The 19,688-nt window shown below is 45.3% G+C and overlaps 1 protein-coding gene across 4 annotated transcripts in view; it reads right to left on the minus strand.

Annotated features, from left to right (window-relative positions):
- Nucleotides 1-19,688, minus strand: part of LOC147047182 (single-stranded DNA-binding protein 3-like) — a 71,056-nt gene that overhangs the window by 18,346 nt on the left and 33,022 nt on the right. For all 4 annotated transcript variants that reach the window (XM_085927473.1, XM_085927475.1, XM_085927474.1 and 1 more), the window contains one exon: nucleotides 18,575-18,659. In XM_085927473.1, the coding sequence (XP_085783599.1) occupies nucleotides 18,575-18,659 (85 nt within the window). The remainder of the gene's footprint in view (nucleotides 1-18,574; nucleotides 18,660-19,688) is intronic.

The following is a 19,688-nucleotide window of genomic DNA, read 5'->3' on the forward strand; positions in this document are numbered from 1 at the left end:
CGCCACCTTTCTTTATGAATATATGTAAATAATTGGAGATGAGAAGAGCAAAGGCAAATCAAATGTATTTGAATTAGTGTAAATAGTGTCACGTTTCTGCCCTTACAAGTGTGCAAAATGATTCATTAGCATAATTGTGCTAAAATCAATACAATGTGTTGAAAGGAATGTGACATTTGCAGAATATAAATGTCATTTCATAATATGATGGTTTCCCTTATCCACATATATTTTTTTACCACCATAAACTAAATATTTTAATCATATATATTACAATTATTTAGATTTTGTGTAATGTTCTCCTTGTCCAGAACCGATTGAATTATTTTTTTTTCCGGCTGTATGCTAAACAAGGATGAAGTAAAATCGCACATTTGATTGAACGCGTCAAGAGTGAATTTGCTCTGATTGACAGCAATGTGGATTTATTGCATTGAGTTATGTGAATCTTGCCAGGCGCACTTTTGTATCACAAATGTTGCAAATCGTATCAAAGAGGTTCACGGTTCATATTCAAATTGAAGAAATAAATATTTCTAGCCGGAAAAGTTGTTTTCACGAAGCTCACGCCGGCTTCCTTTATATTTGACTGGATTGTTTGTTGTGATAATGACTTGCCCTTCACTGTTATGACAGAATTGAACAATTGTGAGAAAATTACACTCGCACACCTGGCGATTGACCTCCGGAACAAAAAATGAAAGAAATGTGACTGTTGCTTCGAATGGGAAATAACATTTTGTCATTTTATTGAGGCCGCAAACAATAGGGAATTAAATAAGAGCCTTTTATATCAATAAATACATTAAAAAAAGGGACACGCTAAATGTAAATTGCACTTCATGAAGCAGTGCGGCAGCCATAAAACTTCTCAAACTGAAGTTTGATCGGGTACAGACAAACTTTTTCCCAGGTGGCATTTTGCAACGGCGCTTCGATGTCAATGGGCGAGAGGAATGATACGCTTCCAAAAAAACTGCAAAGTCTAAGCTGTCAAACGCTGATGGCTTTGTTTTATACTGAGACAGTAAATGGTCAAAGATCACTTGGAGAGCTTTCTCTTGAACAGTGAATAAAGGATCGGCAAAAGCTCGACTGTGGGAACAAACTATTTCCACAGGCGCCAAGTGCGGCCGATGGCATCTTTGCATTTTCGGGTGTCATCCAACCTACAGATACACACTTCCACACTTGTGACTGAAACGTGTTGCAGCTCCAACTTTTTGGGGCCAATATTTAATAACATAACACTTCATCAGCCAGACCTCCTACGAGACTATTAAAAATGAAAAAGAGTTTCTGGCAACCTTGTTAGCAATGGCTACCTCCTTATTCTCGGCCAATCGTTCATATTATTATGCTGCTGTGCTCCTTTTTTCTCATTTCTATTGAAAGAGGGGAAAAAAGTGCTGGGTCAAAAGTAACCCGAATTTTTTTTTTTTTTTTTTTTGAATAACCTAAAAAGATGTGTCAGTCCCATTTTGGGATATTTTTGTTCTTAGAGTACATAATGTTTCCTAATGAAAGGCACCAACTATTTTAATTCAGATTTGGGATTTTCAGTGGCTGGGAATCAGCAATTGGCCTAAATGTTGTTGTCGAGGGATCCGACTTGGTGTTACCAAGTTCACCCTGACCGGGATTTGAACCTTGATTCCCTTTGGGGCCGTGGCGTGACACACTTTTGCAATCCAAGCGCCACCAACAATTCCCCAAAAAATGCTTCAACTCTACAACACAACTAAAAATCAATCTTCGACCAGATCTGTTGGGTCAAAATACTGAACCCAACTTTTGGTAGAAGTAACCCAATCTGCTCAAAACCTACAGCAATATGGTTGACGCTAAGTGGTTATCTTAAAAATGCTAACAAGAATTAGCATCTTTCATCATGTTGGGAAAAATGAGCTGTATAAGATCCGTTCACGTCCCCCACCTGCGGCCCGGCCCCCCCCCCCCGGTCGGACGTTCCGACCCGTGGTGCGGATGCGGCGCTTATGTTTAGTGAGCGACAAGACACAGACGAGACATTTAAAACCATCGCACGCCAGTCTGATCCACTCAACCCGTTTTCTATTTTAACGCGCGTCTGAGTATGTGTGTGTTAATGTGTGTGTGGAGCCAGGCAGGAAGAGGCATTCCCAAAGGAGCAGTCCTCTTGAGCGCCAGACATTGGGGGGTTGGGCCATGAGACACACACACACACACACACACACACACACACACACACACACACACACACACACACACACACACACACACACACACACACACACACACACACACACACACACAACTAATTTCCATTTCATATCCCCGAGGCAGCAGCGTGTAGACCACCTCCACCTCCAAAGGCCAAAGAGACAGCTTGGGATTGAAACGTTTTGATAAATGGAAAAATTCACTCGGTGGTCTGCGACGAGGATCCGATTTTATTGTGCGTCATGTAGCGTCATCCCCTCGGCCAGTCAATCGCCGCGTGACGTCGAGCCCAAACGTAAATACCGCAACATGTTTTCCCCTTTAGCATTAGCATTTCACATCAGGATCAATTAAATGACCGGTAATAAGTGTAGATAAATCCCGACTGGAAGTAATTCAGGCAAAAGAGCCGCCTGTACGATGCAGAGTGGCACTCGTTACTATGACGACCAAGGTGCAGCTAGGGCGTTGCGACGGGTCCAAACAGCCAACGTACATTATGCACAAATACAACGTCGGTTGCGTCTCTCTGAAACTACCAAGATGACAAATCGGCGGCTTGACTCCCTGTATTAGTAAAAAAATAAAGATAAAAAGTCTTTGCTGTCTTAAATGGGCAGTTTGCTACTCATCATTACTTAAACGACTCATAAATAGATGTTTCTGCTACTAAATCTGTCATTTGTGGTGTGTTTATATGAAATATGTTATTGTAAAACTGTTTTTTTACTGCTTCTTGGAGAAAAAAAAAGACAGCGACAGTTTTCACGGTTTTAATCGATGAATTGATCGTTAATTTTCCCCCATTGTGCAGTGGTGATAAAAGAGCGACAAAGAAAAACAACTGGAGCAACTTTTCAAGGTGGATTCATAATATTAGGGAAATACATGTCAAGTTCGGCGTTACTGGCAGCCTCACTCCCGAGGTAAATCAGGTTCTACTCTTCAGACCTGCTGACCAAACAACACCTCACCCTGTCTGCTGCCAGACAGGAGGGGGGAGGAAGGGGGGGTTGAAAACCACATTCCCAAGACAATGGCTGGTCTGTGGGACTTGCTGAACCTGCGAGGAGGGCCCCCGGAGGCACGTGGCCTGCTGAAGGGTAGAAATGTTGGAGAGAGGAGAAAGTTGCAAGAGTAAGCGAGGGAGGAGAGTCACAGAAGAGATAAGGAGAGAATGCTAAAGCGCTCAAATGTTTGAATAACAACACAACAAAAATAGATATAGACAGACAGACAGACAGACAGACAGACAGACAGACAGACAGACAGACAGACAGACAGACAGACAGATAGATAGATAGATAGATAGATAGATAGATAGATAGATAGACCGTCATCACCGTAACCTCGAGTAAAACATAAATCTGACGTCTTTCAATCTCCACCGTTATTTACAACATCCACTAAATCGTCCTATTTGAATGAACCGACCGTAGGTGCTGCTGTTTTGGTTAGCAACTCGGCCCCGTCGCTCGCCACGACTTGTTGCCATTCAACGGCAAGCGAGGCGGAGAGCCTAAGCGCTTCCTGAGGTCGCCGAGCCAACACTTCCCGGGTCAGCCGGGATGGAGGTTGACAAATATTTACTCTGAGACAACAGAGGCCGAGGAAGAGGAGGAGGGATGAGGGAGGGCGCCTTCGCATGGAGCGCACGTGTAGCCAGCGTTTGCCATCAATAGATAAATGGAGGCTGACAGAAATATCCAGCGCCACGGCGGCAGCTAGCCATGCGCCGCATTGGCACACACACCCAGATAGAGAAGAGAGGACAACACACTTGTACACACAGACACACACAAATGAAGCACGACGACAAAGGCGGGGAACAACACGTACAAGAGATGGAAGGAGAAAATGAAGACAATTGTGGAAGGAGGAGAAGATGTCTCCAAGTATTAGTCAGTGGCAGGAAGGTGGAACACGCTTGCCTCCCTTTGACCCTCTTTGGCTCCGCCCCTCCTACCCCCACATACACTAAGCGTGAAGGGGAGGGTGGTGAACGCATAGTGGCTCCTAAATCAAAACCAGAAGTTGAGACAAAGAAATGGAGCTGTTCGTGCATGTGTGTGTGTGTGAGAGAGAGCGAAAGAGAAAGAAAGAGAGAGAGCAATAAGAAAGAGAACGGAGAGAGCGAGAGAAAGAGAGAAAGTCTGTGTGTGTTCTTGTCTTTCTGTGTTTGTGGTGAAATTTGGGCTGATCTGCACAAGTAGCGTGGTTAGATTTGTGTGTGTGTGTGTGTGTGTGTGTGTGTGTGTGTGTGTGTCTGCAAATGGTTACACTTTTTGACATGTTGAGTGCACAACCTGAGACATTTCTGTACATGCACAGAGCAAGCAATGCGCCATGCAAAACATATTCAGGGACACACATGTTCCCCCCCTCTTCAATGATTCATCTAAATATGCTAGGGATCACACAACGGTAGGAAGACTGCAGCTACACACACACACACACACACACACACACTGCTCCCCATTCCCCATGCTCCAAAACACACAGAGAAATTTCATTCACTGTTTTGTCCCTCAAGCAGTGCCAGAAGGCTGACAACACGCACAAACACATACACACACCACACACAGGTACAGTAATGCAAAATATTTGAGTCCTATTGACCATGCCATGCTCTTGCCATCAGATCACAAAACCACGGAGTGGTATCAATGACTAGAAGGTCCTCGGTGGTACCAGAGGGGAATTCAAAACAGGAGTTCAGAACATTGACTCTATTTATTTCTTCAAATGCAGAGTGTAGCTGTCATTGCATCAATGGATGGTCGCCATACATTCCGCACTATAGTTCTTGATATATATTGATTTACTCAACTGCAGAAGTTCCCGGATTGGAGGAAGCTAAGCTTATTAGCACGCAGCGAAGCACGTGTGCCAACATTTACATGCAACACAGAACAGCGGCGTGTGCGTATGACCCTGAGAAGATGGCGCGCACCCTGAGCCACCTCTTCCTCTTTATGCGAAAGCCACACAAGCCCACCAGCAGGCCGCACAACCCCATGAGGAGAAATGGGGTCGTTTGCCTCCGTTATCTCCTTTTCTCAACACCGCACCACACCACACCCCTCCTCCTCTTTTTTTTACCCCTTGCTTAACTTCCTCTCTCTCTTTCTCCAATCACCCCACCTTCCTTCTCTTCTCCTCCTCCTCTTTCTTCTAACCCCCCCCCAACCCCACCCCGCAGCCCTCAGCCAATAGTGTCTGGGTGTCAGGCAAGCTCGGAGAAGCTGTTGTCATGGTGACGGGGCTCCTGTCTGCGCTCTGTCCCTCAGGCATCCCACATCCAGAAAGCAGCATTGTGTTTACATGAGGAGGGGAGGAGGAAGATGGAGAAGGAGGAGGGCTGGGAGCAAACTGCTCCACTTTGGTCAGCTTTTATTGTGCATGCATGCATATGCACACGTGCGTATGTATGTGTGTGTGTGTGTGTGTGTGTGTGTGTGTGTGTGTGTGTGTGTGTGTGTGTGTGTGTGTGTGTGTGTGTGTGTGTGTGCCCCTCAACGCCACAAACACGCAGGCATCTCACACTCCTATTCCTGGCACCTCCACCCAATCTATGACCTTTCCTGGACTCCAGTATGCAGACAGGCAGGCTTGACCCCAGTGTAAAACCGCACCTCTTTAAACACACACGCACTTAACACCCCCCCCCCCCCCACTAGATCAAGTAGCCAACCCAAACCACTTTGCACCTGGTGCCACCCAAAATAAGGTCCCCCGTGGTGGCCCGCCGGGGTACAGGGTCACATAACTATTCTCATGGAGCAGGTGCATGCTAGTAGTAGCCATGTAGCAGTTACGGAGATGATACGCTGACCAAGAGAGTCAAGGAATTGCAAGATGGAGTGAGTCTTCGCATTTAGGGTTGCCCATCTCCTGAAGTCAGGTCATTTGGGTGCATTACTGGACAACAAAGTATGATCCCTGTAATTAGCCTGAAATGCTAGCTTCAAAACAAAAATGGCTAACTTCCTGTTCAATTGCAGCTTTGGGTCCTTGCGACTTTTTCAAGCAACGGGAAAAACTTCAACTCTGAGTTTTGGAGTATTGGGGGTGGGGGGGGGTCTCAAACTATTGGGTGGCTGAATTACAATAAAAAATAAAAAAAACAGTTGTGAAGAGTGTTAACATGGAGACACTTGTTCCAATTAAAGAAATACAGCTTCTGCTTGTTTTATTGTGCGATTTGTATTTATTTATTTTTCCTTATTGAAGCTCAATTATTTGCAGCACCTCTCCCACCAGGAGTGAAACGTAGCGTCGCAGAGACGGGACGTTCCGACGTGGCGCTACGCTAGAACAGTCGGCGCGGGTGTCTGTGTTTGTCTCCACAATGCCTTTCATACCCCTTCGTATCAGCCCTTCTTTCATCAGACCACCCCCGCTGTGCCTCTACGGAGGAGGGGTCCGGTCGGAGAGGCGGATTAGCTTCCTACTGGTCCTGATTCTGAAAGGGGGGGGGGAGGCTTAACCAGCCTTGAAAAGGCAGCGAGGAATACGCAGGAGGGAGAAGAGGACTCCTTGTCGCTCTTTATTTGTTTACATTGAAATATACACCAAACAGTATTTTAGATTTTGAAGTATCTCGGACTGGTTTAATTGGTTTGGGGGCACTTGGACCAGCATTGCAAATCCAGCCTGACTGCCGTGTGTCAATGTGAGGACATCAGCCAAGATGAACACTGCCCAACCTCTTTTATGTAAATTGTCTTATTACCGCCGCCATTCATGTGTGATTTCAAGTGATTCCAAATAAGGAAACGAAAAAAGAAAAGAAAGGGACGTAGCCCCCCCGGCGGACGCAATCTGATTTAGCGCTCGTTGAACCTGATCAATCAGAGTTCACACTTGCTAAAGTGAAACATAAAAGAAAGAAAAATGGACATTTTGTCAGAGGACAAGGCAAAAAGAATGGGAGCCAAGGACGTTTTTGTGTTGGCTCTTGTTCGTTAATACGATTGGAGGGCGTCTATTCAGAAGACACGCATTCACGCAGGACAACTCGACGGAAGGAAATTAGTGGCAAAGTGGCGCTCGTATTCCCTCCGACGTGGCGTTCCAAACGGCTCACCTGCTCCCGTCCTCCGCCCCTCCCGCACCCACCCGCCGTCCCTGCTGCCCTCCAGCCTCGCAGCAAAGCGCAGAGCAATCCCTCGGCGGGTCAGCCAGATTAAACCGCCGCTGTAATCGGCTTGGCTTTCACCTCCTTGTCCTCGGCCCGAGCGAGAGATGGATGGAGGCGATGGAGGGGAAGGCGGAGGAGTTAAAGGCCGACGGGATGGAGAAGCAAAAAGAGTGGGGAAGGGGGGGGGGGGGGGGCACGGAAGAGAGGGAAACAAGGAGAGCCAAAGAGGCTAATAAATGTCACAAAGGGGGCAATATTAAACATGAGCTAGGGCTCGTGATGATGAAGCCAACTTGCTGAGGTTTTGTCAGAGGGCCTCCTCGGCCAATCGGAGAGCCCTGATGTGTCGCTTTGGGGTCATGTGACTGATCAACAGGTACCCCATTACTTTTGAGATCATGTAGTGACTGGGGAGGATGGGCTGGATATTTGAGCAGGCCATATGGTGGCTGCAATGGGGAAGTTTTTTTTTTTTTTTTAATAAATATAAATAAATGATTACTCTTCTGTCTCTCTAAAGCCAGCCGACTATCAGTTTTGAAGTATTGCTAGCTCTCCAAAATGGACGCCGACGTCGTTCTCAGTCTTTTAGAGCAATTACTTTTAACTAAGTATAATAGAACCAAATCACTGAAATCACTTTACGATGCTAACATACAGAATATGGAGTTCTAAAGGGGCCAACAAGGCTGAAAGAAAACGTTAAGTGTACAAGATTTGCTCACTGATGACTCCAGCATGCGTTTTCTTAATGAGCTCCATCAATAAAGCAAGAAAAGAGAACATGAAAGGCAAGTCGAGGAAAGAAAGGAAAAACACACCCACAACACGCACGCACACACCGACCGCTACGTTCACGCCTCACAAGAAGTGATTGATGATTTTAGGAAAAGGGGCTCTCTGACACAGGAAGTCCAGTCTGGGTCAGACCTCATCGACCATCTGCGACACACAACAACACTTTGCGGTGTTTCCTCGTCAGCACATCGGGACACGCGATACCGCTTTCCTCTCGCGCGGTCACCGCTCGTCGGCTTTGAGCTTGGTGCGGGCCTGTTTTTTTTTTTTTTTTGGGGTGACAGCGGCCATTATGGCGAATAATTGAGGAGCAAATGAAGACAAACGATTTGATTGCCGAGCGTGCCCCAGCAGTCAATCCGCCATCGAGGTGGCTCCCATTCACATGCATTGATCAGCTTTACAACCTAAGTAGCCGGCCAGGAAACTAAACGGCGGTGATCAATGCTATTTAACAGATTATTGAGTGGCGACTGGTTGCCCGGGACCCGAAGAAGGGGGGGGGAGGGGTTGAAGAAATGAGAGAATGGGAGATTGGTTGCTTTGGTGATGACGAATGCTGGAGGAATGGCAAAGAAACAAATAAAGGTCAAACTCAAATATTTTGATTATCTATATGCCATCAAAAGATCATTTGTATGGATTTGTATTCCTCTTTAACATGTATTTTAAGAAACAATTTTTCAACAAGAAGAAAGCTTTATTGTTCTAACTTCTTTCACAAGAATAGTCTGACAACAGTTGATAACCATTGTTTCAAAATGGCCGACTAGCCTAGTTCATCTTGCTAACTTAAGACTCTTTGCTGAAGATTCGAGCAGCTTTCAATCAAAATTCGACACAGCGGTGGCTGGAAAGCAGCTCTTCGGAATCAGACGCTCCTTTGTTAGCTGCGCGAGCTCGACGGCGGTTTCAAGTGGCGCGCGCGACAATGGCTCCGGCAATTATGACATTTTGACTAAATGCTCCTTCATGTGCGCCACGTGAGTTGCCGTTTTGGAATTAAATCTACGTACCACCTGTTTTGCCACTTTTTTGCTTTTCCTACTAAACAAAAATTCCCATTTAACTGTGCGACAACACCAAACATGTTCGGCAGCATTTGGTAGCGTTTAACAGAGTAGCGCGTTACCATGGTGACCACCCCTGCACGGGCCCCAAGGAGCCCATGAAGCAGCGTGCTTGGTGAACCAAAATGTGTTTCTCGTCAGCGCGAGTGTGTGCCGGGCACTAAAACGTCATCTAGACTCGGCTTGTAATATTTGTGTGTCTGTTTTACTGGGGCTGAGATTTAAAGCAACAACAAAAATGACAACCCAAAAAAAAACAATCTGTTTGGGGTAACGAGAACGTGACCAAGCTTCGGTGAATTACTATGAGAGAGAGAGGGAGTGCAGACTTAAATCTGGCTGTAGTAGATATGTGGCTGCGTGTACGTGTGTGTGTGTGTGTGTGTGTGTGTGTGTGTGTGTGTGTTTTTACTCCCCGCGCCTTTTCCTCAGTTCAGCAGAACCTCATTAAATTCAGCAGGAATGGAAATCATTTCTGCACAGAGCGCGGCGGAGACAGAAGAAGATGGAGGGGAAGACTGCGTGCTGCATGTGGGGAGCAGAAATACATTTTTGTATATATATATATATTTTATTTTTTTTAAATTAAAATTAGCCAGTTATGTTAATTTTAGATGGCGGGAAAACCAACGTATGCGTGGAATTAGTTCAAAGGGGAATTTGACAAGCAATATCTATGTTCAAATGATAGAAAGTGGATTGATTTTGTTTTGACAAAAATTTGTAAAAGAGCTTCCGCATGGGCCAAGAAAGATCTGGATGAAGATATAAATCCATGATTTGTTTTTCCACATTTGTTGTCGCAAATGGGATATTTTCCCAAGGTGAAGGATTTGCATCACAGGAGTAAAGTCACAAAATTGTATTATTTTCTCCCGCTTGGCCCAATTTGGATGTGCATCATGGCAGTATTAGCAAGGGGGGGGAATCGAAACAGATATGACTCCATTAGGCACAGTAATGCGAGTCACTTGAAAGTATATTATATTTATTTTAAAAATGGATCAACAAGAAAAATACGAGTTACTAATTCTGAAAAGTTTGGCCAAACACCAGCAAGTGTTCTGATAAGCAGCATACAAACATACAATTTACACACATTTGTATTTTTTCATGTGCTCAATTTTAAGTCATTTTATTTCCATTTATTTGCTCAAAATGATGAGGCAACCACTTGCGTCCCCCGCAAACCACACATTGAGAAAACCCGTATTAAAATTGTTTTTAAGAAATCCGACGCGCTTAATCTAGATTAGGGGTGTCTTCCGCGTCCATAAACATGCGTTAAAAAAAAAAAAAAAAGTCAAGACAAACAACCAAATATAGCCAGATGGAAATATTAATAATAAAAAGGTAATCTGATGTGGTAGCAAATCAGGGCTTGCCTCCTGCCCTAGTCTCCTCCAGATGTCTCCGCTGCTTGCTGCCACACAATATGAAGCAGACGCTAATCTGGTCAACGATGAGATTACAGCATACCAAAAAAAAAAAAAGAAGTAAAAAAACAGCTGAGAGGAAAGGAAAGCCTTCAAAACTTCTTGCTTGGACTTCATACGGCTCCATTCAGTGAACACTGACCTTTTTTTTTTATTTCCCTTCCCATTTTAAGAGTGCAGCGTGCTGGATTTCTCCACTGCCAAATGTCAACGTTTTACAGAAATGTGCAACAATAAACACGACTCTGACCACACACGAGGGGGGGGGGGGGGGGGGGGGGGTGCGTCGAAGAACTGACACGCGTGTAGGCGCAATTGTGTGAGCGGTGACATTTGGGGTTTTGTTATTAACGCATTAGGGCCAGGGACAAATTCATTTAAAAATAAAATAAAATATGTATAGATTGTTTTTTGCTATCTAAAGCAAGCTTCGTTACTATCTTTGGGTTAACGATAACATGACATGTCAAATTTGAGTGACAGAGCCCTTGAAAAGCCGCTATGACTACACGTCGAGGAAAAATAACGAATGTCGAGAATGGGAGGAAGGTCCAAATAAGAGCGTGGCGACGGCAATGGCGGCAGAGGCGGAGAAGGGCGGGTGTCACTGCAACCGCGGAGGTAATCAGCGAGCCAATGGGGAGTCATTTCACTCGGAGCCAGCGGGCTTCACAAGTACCTTGAATAAAAATAATCATTACGGAGCATTAAAGGCACCGTCTGTAAATATACCCCCGGTAGCGGTAAAGAACGAGAGCCTCGGCGTCAAAATGTAGGATGCGTGAGGCGGGGGGAAAGGCAACGGGAAAGAAAAGGCAAGAGAGCGACACAACTTGGTTTGTTTTGTCTAGAAATTGAATGACAAAAGAAAGTCATTGTTTCAATGCAGATTTCAAGGACTCTGTTTCACTGCCTTATTCAATGAGCAAGAGACAATGTACACACACACACACACACACAGAGAGAAACAGACAAGTGTGTGTGTGTGATTACACAAAAACAACAATTAAGGCACTCGTGCACACGTGCATCCACCCATAGCATCGTTGATAGAGCCGGCTTGTTTATTTGGGTTGGGAGTTTGGGTGCTCAGCTGGTACTTGAGACTGGTGGACTGGCAAGGCTGTACGGCGCACACACACACATACACACACACACACACACGCATGCGAACACAGTGCCAGGTTTCGACGCCAATCACAAGCTAACCCACTTCCGCAGAGAGAAGTAGTGGCCAAAGCGTAAGAGCAGAAAAGCAACTCAGGCGATCAATGGATCGATCCGGATTTGCTGCCATTTCTCACAGATATCAGATTGTGCTGCACTTGCAGCCTTTGTAAAAAAATAAATAAAAAAAATCAAACTATAGCAAGGCTACGTGTGCTGAGCTTGGTATTTTTCTTTTATCGGACGCATTTGTCAACTTGCGCTAATGTGTCGCGCTCCAGACTAGACGCAAAAAAAAAGTTGCTCGTAAGAACTTTTATTAGCTAAACATGCAATGTGTAGCTTTAAAATAACAAATGCTGCTTATTGTCAAGTTATTAGCTAGCATCTGGACTTTTTTGCTCACAAATCAAGATTGTCAAGAACAAGGGGAAAAAAAAAAAATTTCAAGCAACAGGTCAGGTCACACCTAAGTCCACAGCTCAGCAAAAATAACCTTGTCCTATATGCCACATGCTGCTTCACCAAGTCTAAACACAAAGCTATTATTATCCCGCTGGAGTTTACCTAAAGGGATTAACTTCCTCAGCAGTGTAAATACGGAAATGATCCAAAATGTTCTCCAGCTCTGCTCACTGCAAGAGCTTCAATGCAACGATTCAACGGGTTGAAAGTCTCCCGGGGACCGGCCCGACAATCCTCGGAGCACTCGTCAATGTTTCAGACCTAATGAGGAACAGCAGAAGTGGAGTGCTACTCCGAGCTGGTCCTCGGCAAAAGAAAGCAGGAAGCCGGGAAAAGAGCAGCGAATTTCCCCTCGTCCTTGAAATTGACTTAAAAGTACGAGAGGCCCAAAGTGTTGTTAGCGTGGGGATAATAACCTCATGCCAGGTTCTTGTGGCTTCTCCCCAAAAAGTTATCTGAGCAGGGTTGAAGCCATGTGAGTGTGGCACGTGGAGCATCAAGTGAAGTGCTGAGGCAGAACAGGAAAATGCAAACACCACGGATGACGTGATTTAACAGTGGTTAACCTTGTACCACACTTAGGAATGTTAAAATGTTTTGTGGTTTGATTGACAGAAAAGTCAAGCGGTACTTTGACTTAATCTGTTCCATGACCGATCTTGGAACACCAACCCCCAAAGATTTGACAAAAATAGCACTCTGAAAATTTTTGTCGAAAATTACGTGGTTGGATTACATACACTGTAATTCTCATTCTTTTGACAAAATTAATATTCACACTTTCAAATGGAAACACTTCCTCAACTGTGTTCTCCAATGGAGCTTCGGCGACATATTCTTTTCCGCTCTTGCCGCCCGTCGTCTGACTTTGAAGCTTCCTTCTGTCCACGTCGGTCAAACGCACATCACGTGGAGCTCACGCGCTATCCCGAGTCGAGGATCAAATGCTTTATGGCCACTTTAAGCCAAACCACAATCAACCTACAGGTGGAGGGAATCATAAACAATATTTGATCTTCTGCTTCTGTCACTGGCAGACCTCCGACTGCAAACACACGCACGTAGCTTGAGGGCAGCACTTTGGTGCGCGCCTCAGATACATAAAGGTGTACACGCGGCATAGGACGCCGCCTGGCCTTTAAAGGGACAGCGAGGAGAGAGAGAAAAAAAAAAAACGACAACAAAAATGCCTGCATGGGATATATAGGAGGGGGAGGGAAAGTTGAAAGACGGAAAACGGTGTGTAGGCAGCACTTAAAGCAACAAGAAGAAGACATCGCCCTGGCAACTCCATTCCTCTACTGTCTCTCTCTCTCTTTCCCTCCCTCATCCCTCCATTCTAGAAAAAAAAAACCCCTACTCTGCTTACATTATGGATGTTATTATTATTCCAGCATGTCGTCATGTCGCCCCCGCTTCTCTCCTTCCCCCGAGCGAGAAAGCGGGCACTGCTGGCACCCGGCCAGATTACCCAATCAATCTCCTGTGAGAGGGGAGGCAGGGGGGGGGGGGGAGAGTTGCGGAGGGGAGGGAGCGCAGAAGAGAGACGAAAAGAAAAGGCAGAGCAGCGGGGTGTGTGCGTTGTTGACGGGGAAAAAGACTTGAGAGGAATGGGAGCAGGAAAAAGGAATGGATGAGTAAATTCTACCCCCCCCTCCCATGAAAAAAAGGACAAAGAAAGAGGAGGTGGTTTTGAGCACCTGGAGCATCAACCTGAAAAGCGTGCACACACAAACACACAAAGGCCGGGCCCATCAAGCTTGTTTACAGAGTGAGGCTCCGCCCCCTGTGCCACCTGTTACTGTGGTAGAGCCTGACAAATGTTTAACCCTCCCAAAACGTCCCCTGGCAACGGCCCACGGCGCACCTCCGGCCGTCGCATCATGACATCGTTTTTCATCTTAATTTACAGGTGCTGGCGTACTGCTTCAGTTAGCTGAACCTGAAGAAGAAGAAGAAGTCGGCGACGCGAAGCGTAACACGACATGAGCTGTGAGGGGTTGAGTGACACCTCCCCGAGGGTGCAACTCCTCCACAATCTGACATTAGGACTGGCAGGGAAACGGGAGTTGAGAACATTCAGTTTCTTCCATCCCGTTGGTGTGCAGTCAAAATATTTCCGAATGCACTCGAAAGGCACTGGCGGAGCTAGGATTTTTTTTTTTTCCTTAGGAAAAGGGCATGGGGGGGCCAAGGATGTCAGTGGGTCTGTGAAACAATGTTTTTTGTGATTTACAAATCCACAGATTTATTCAGAAAACATTAAGATTGATTAGATATTCCCTTTGAGCGAAAATGTGGAAAAAAATCCCCAGAAAATTTTGAAAATACCAAAAATTCAATTATCTGATCTGGTATCTGGGGGCTCCAACCATATTTCGGTAGGGGGGGGGGTTGACCCACAGTGCTAGCCACAGTGCTAATGATACTAACCACCATTATGGGTTGTGCTTCTACCAACGTTGCCTTGCACTAAAATAATAACAATAACAAAATAATAGTACTAATAAAAGAACACTGTGCATTTGTATTTAGCGATGAGGCTTAAAAGGAAATCCCGCGTCACATGTGGACAAAAAAAATAAAAATCCAATATTTCTTCCTGTTTCTTTAATAGATTATTACTTCAGGATTAGATTCCCACAAACGCGAACAAGGTCTTAACCATCTATTTCTAGACACTAATATCAGATTATGCCCTTGCACCTCAGCCCTCATCATGACAGTTCTCTGCGCCGTCGTGTCAGTGACGCACTCTCAGCGTAAAATCCGTGACGCTTCCGCGGGGTCCCGACCTTGTACGGGCACGGATCGCAGATGTTCGGGGTCGTGACCTCTGGCTGAGCCCGAGCGAAACGTTTGCGACAACAAGTCTCGAGCGCGGCGCTCCCTCAAAGATTGTTTGTCCCCGTCACGATAAGCGAATGTCACAGAGAGCGCCGTTCTTCCATCTCCTTTTCATGTGCGTGTGAATAAATGCGTTCTGCGTGCCTTTTAATCATTCGTGTCGACGTTGCCGTAATCAAAGTGCTTTTGAAGAATTCCGGAAAAGAGGAGTACAAAACGTGACTTTGTCCTCTTCTGGGAATTGAAAGTGATTAAAAACTAAGATGGAGGCAGATTGACAGAAAGACAACAGTACTTAACGCGATGAAAGAGGCCACTTGATCGCTGGTGCTTTGAGATACAGGCTGAATTTGTTCCGTGACCACGCTCTTAATTCAAAACCCTCAAATGAGTACGACTATGTGCTCAAATATCTGTTGCTTAATATCTTACGTATATCACAGAAACATCCATGCTAGTGTCGTGAGCCACTCTATGCTGTTCTGCATTATTTGTTAGCATTAAGCTAAGTGGACTTTCTTGAGTCACATTGATGTGGTTGTTTGAAGACATAGCATTTCATTTTTGGTGTGTTTTTTATTATGACAGTAAACTCTGGGAGTGCCATTTCTCTACATACGTAGAATAATTCAAATTCTGAAAGAAATGCCTCTTTAATCCCTTTGTTAAAACAATATTGCGCATCATTTGCATACCAGCGTGGCTGCATTGTTTGGGCATGACAACATGAGGACTTTGCAGGGGTTCCGGGAGCGTGGCCAGGCCTCCAATCCCAGCACATTCCCCTGGATTAGCTGTCAACCCATCCCCAAATCTGAGGATTAGCACTTCATATTCCATTATCTTTCCAAACTGGAGGGTCCAAAACGTCAAAGGGACGAGTAGGGCAGGGTTGAGCAAGACACGCTTACCAAACGAGTAAAATAGAGCCAAAATGCTGTTGCCAAGCAACCAAATCAATTCCTGGACACAAATGACTAAATGTCACATATGCCGCACATGGTGTGTATATATATATATATATTTATTTATTTTTTTACACTGAAAACAAAAGCCATAAAGGACCGCCTCTTCATTTTCTATCACGTGTACCCTCATTAGGCTCACAGGCGAGCTGGAAGGCCGAAGACAGGATTCAAACGCAAACCTCCACTGAGGCAGACGCTGTAACCACTGCAACACCGTACTGCCCATCATCAAATAATCTCGATGAAACTTCCACACGTACCAGGCGAAGCGTGCGCGTGACTACTCCAGGGAGTTGCATTGCGTTTCACTTCGCCATCCGAGGGAGGGAGCGGGGGGGGGTTAAAGCCGTTATCAGCAAGGGGCGGCAAGTGGAGGCTTGATCGGGCCGCTAAATCCGCGGGGACGGGCGAGCCCGAGTTAATCAGAGACAGACAGACCCTTTGTCACCCTGGGGATTCACACGACGTCGACCCTGACGGTTCTCCCGCATCGTCCAAAAGGAAACAATCGCAGTGGTGTGCGCATGCATCTTGATTTTGTTTACTGGCCGCTGGAACCTCGGAAATTGAACACTAGCTGATGAGCGGTTTGCTATTATACATATACTTGACCAAACCGTCGAGCCTTGGCAAAACGTCGGACTGGTCAGTCAAATATAATTGCGCTCAATTGGAAATTTTGTACAGCCTCCGTAGTGTGGGGTTAAAAGTTCGAGCATTTGCTACAAAGTAGTTAAACGCGTAGCCGTGAGGTGCTGGCTAATTTCTAACCTTGGAGATGGATGGGTGTAAATAAACGAAAGGCCAACAACTAGTTCTTACTCTTCCATCCCACTCGCTCTTCGACTGACTTCCTCAACTTCAGTCGGGGTCAAAGCTCAAGCATCATCGCTTGTATCCTTGAACTCCTCGAGACTGGCATTTATTCCAATGTCTACATTTCAGCTCAAACGCACTTGCAGCTTTTTAAGGTCCGCCGACGTTCAAGTCGGGGTCAACCCGCTTGTCGTTTAAGCCTTGACGTGCAGGTATCCAGCTGGCCTACCTCTGGAGAAAGGTGTAGCAAATTATATGGCATTTAGATTAATTAGACACAGTTGTCAGATTTAATTAACTACTAGGTTTAATTAACCATGTAATTAATCTTATGGTGGTCCAACTCATGCACACACAGAGAAACGTGTCAGCTGGCGCCTACACACACACACACGTATGACATGCACAACAAATGTAATGTGTTGGCTTGTCAAGTGTCATACAAGAGTTTGACTGCCTACGGGCTCAAAGCGCCCGAAAGGAACGCAAAAGCATAAAAATAGAAAGCGTAATCCGTTTCAGGTAAAGCGAGCAGCCGACCCATTCAACGGCCTCATTTACATGGACTGACGACGTGTGAGCTCACGCTAATCATGTTACCAAGTGCGCCGTGCAAACTGTTCTATTCATAATCGTGGTGCCGTGACACATGGAGCCACGGCAATGCAAAAGTATTGGGACACCGGAGATACAGAATTTTACCACAACAACCCTTTGCATCAAAACTGAAAGTGAAAATTGATCAGTAATTCATCAAGAATTTGCCAAACAATCAATTCAGGAAATGTTCATATTGAAATAGGCAATACAAGAACTAAGAACAAAAACCCAATTGGATCAAACAGCTCCAAAGGAAATGCGGTATCTATGTGTGCAGGTGTTACTGATTGACCACCACACCTCTTCACGAGATGACAGGGTCAAGGGGGTTGGAGGTCGTGACCTTTTATGGCCTCTGCTAGCCACCGCTAGCTAAACATATTTCATATGTGTATGCAATGTGTATTTGTCTGAGTGCTAATGTGCTTGTGTGATCAGCCAGCTGCTTTATGCGCCTTGACCTTTAAGGTGGACCAATAAATAAGACGGCGCGCGGCGTGACCTTTCATCACGGGACGACGTTTCCTCTCAGAGTCAAGAGTTCAGGGGTCATCGTTGGAGGAAACGTGGAGCTAAAGCGTCTGAGCTCGTGTGATTACCCGAAATGCAGACAGAGACAAATCTGCGCTGGGTGTTGTGCGGCAACTCCGCTTGGACTGAAGAAGTAACAACAAGCATTCCAATTCCAAGAAGAATCCAGGCATTTTTTTTTTCCCCAGATGCAATTTGGGCAACCACAGATACTACCTCATCATGTGAAAAATGATAGACCTGCACAAAGATTGTCTATTATTCAAAGATGAACGTCTTGAGGCTCTTCCATGAAATAAAAAGACAGCATTCCCAGATGATGCATTTTTAAAAACATCCACCTTGCAGGCAGATTCCCCCCCCCCCCCCCCCCCCAAAAAAAAACAAATAATAGAAGAAGAAAAAGAGAGAACCCAGCAGCTCTACCACAGCAAAGCAAACTGTAGCACCTCGCATATCAATGCAAGAACCCCCCCCCACCCCCCCGGAGTGAGTGACAGGGTTTCTGCGGTGTGTTTTTGCTCGACTCACATAATCATGGAAGGCCTTGGCCTCGCTGGAATGTTCGCATGTCTCCCTCCTGTCCGGGGCGGCGCAGTACAGATCCCAGAATACGCTGCACACACAAGGGAAAAAAAAAAACGTCTGTTAAACATTGAAAAACACGCTCATATGTGCTTTTTGTCATCTAATAGAGACACGTGCGTAGATGACTCAAAAGCGACAATAACGCTTGCGATTCATCGAGGCTTTGTGTTGTTTTGTTTTTTTCTCTCCCCCTTTTGTGTGTCACTTTGACAACCAAACAAAAGTGGCACAGGTTCACGCTCCACTGTACCTTTTTGTTACATGCACATAAAAAAAGAGATGAATATAGCCGGCAAAATAAAAGACGATCATCCGCCGTACTGGGGACGCTCTTGTTAGTGTCTTCTCGGGCTTATTTCTTAAGTGCGATCAGAGTTTGGTGTTGCTTTCATGCAAACAGACGCACGTTGAGAGAAAAAAAGCAGAATGTATTAAAGAAGCTCGGCTGATATTGTATCGCGCGCTTAATAAAATGGCAATTGGTGAAGATAAGACATAAAGCTGAAAATAAACAATTCCTCCGCACACCGGGGAACAAGAAAAGCTTAGATGCGGCATTTAATTTAATTTCTTAACAGTGATCGAAGCTAATGTAATACTACGCGTAACAAACACGCACTCAAACTTATGTTGTTGTTTATTTTATTTTATTTTAAGAACAGCCACTCTACAAACACTCTAAATTCAACTGACATTTTTATGACTCCCAAATTCATTATTTTGGACTAAATTAGGAGAGATGCATCATATGTCTGTACTTGATAAATACTCTGATACCACACACCGATACTGGCAAATTCAGTTCTGCCTTTGGAATATAGTCAAAAGATAGAATTGCATTGCTTCGTCTTTCTTCAAAATCAAAATGGATGGAGTACACCGGAAAAGGGTCACCAAATGTCCCTCCATGCTTGCCCTTACAACTCACAATATCGACCAATCAGCTGCGCTCGTGTTATTTAGAGTCCAACCGGCCAGAGCGATATTAGCTCATTAGCACCGATCCCAAATGTCTCTGTGGGCCACGAAAGGGTCCTGGCTCTAAACGGGCCCTTAA

This window comes from Syngnathus leptorhynchus, chromosome 13, assembly GCF_054491065.1.
Source record: "Syngnathus leptorhynchus isolate UIUO chromosome 13, UIUO_Slep, whole genome shotgun sequence".
Taxonomy (NCBI): Eukaryota; Metazoa; Chordata; class Actinopteri; order Syngnathiformes; family Syngnathidae; genus Syngnathus; species Syngnathus leptorhynchus.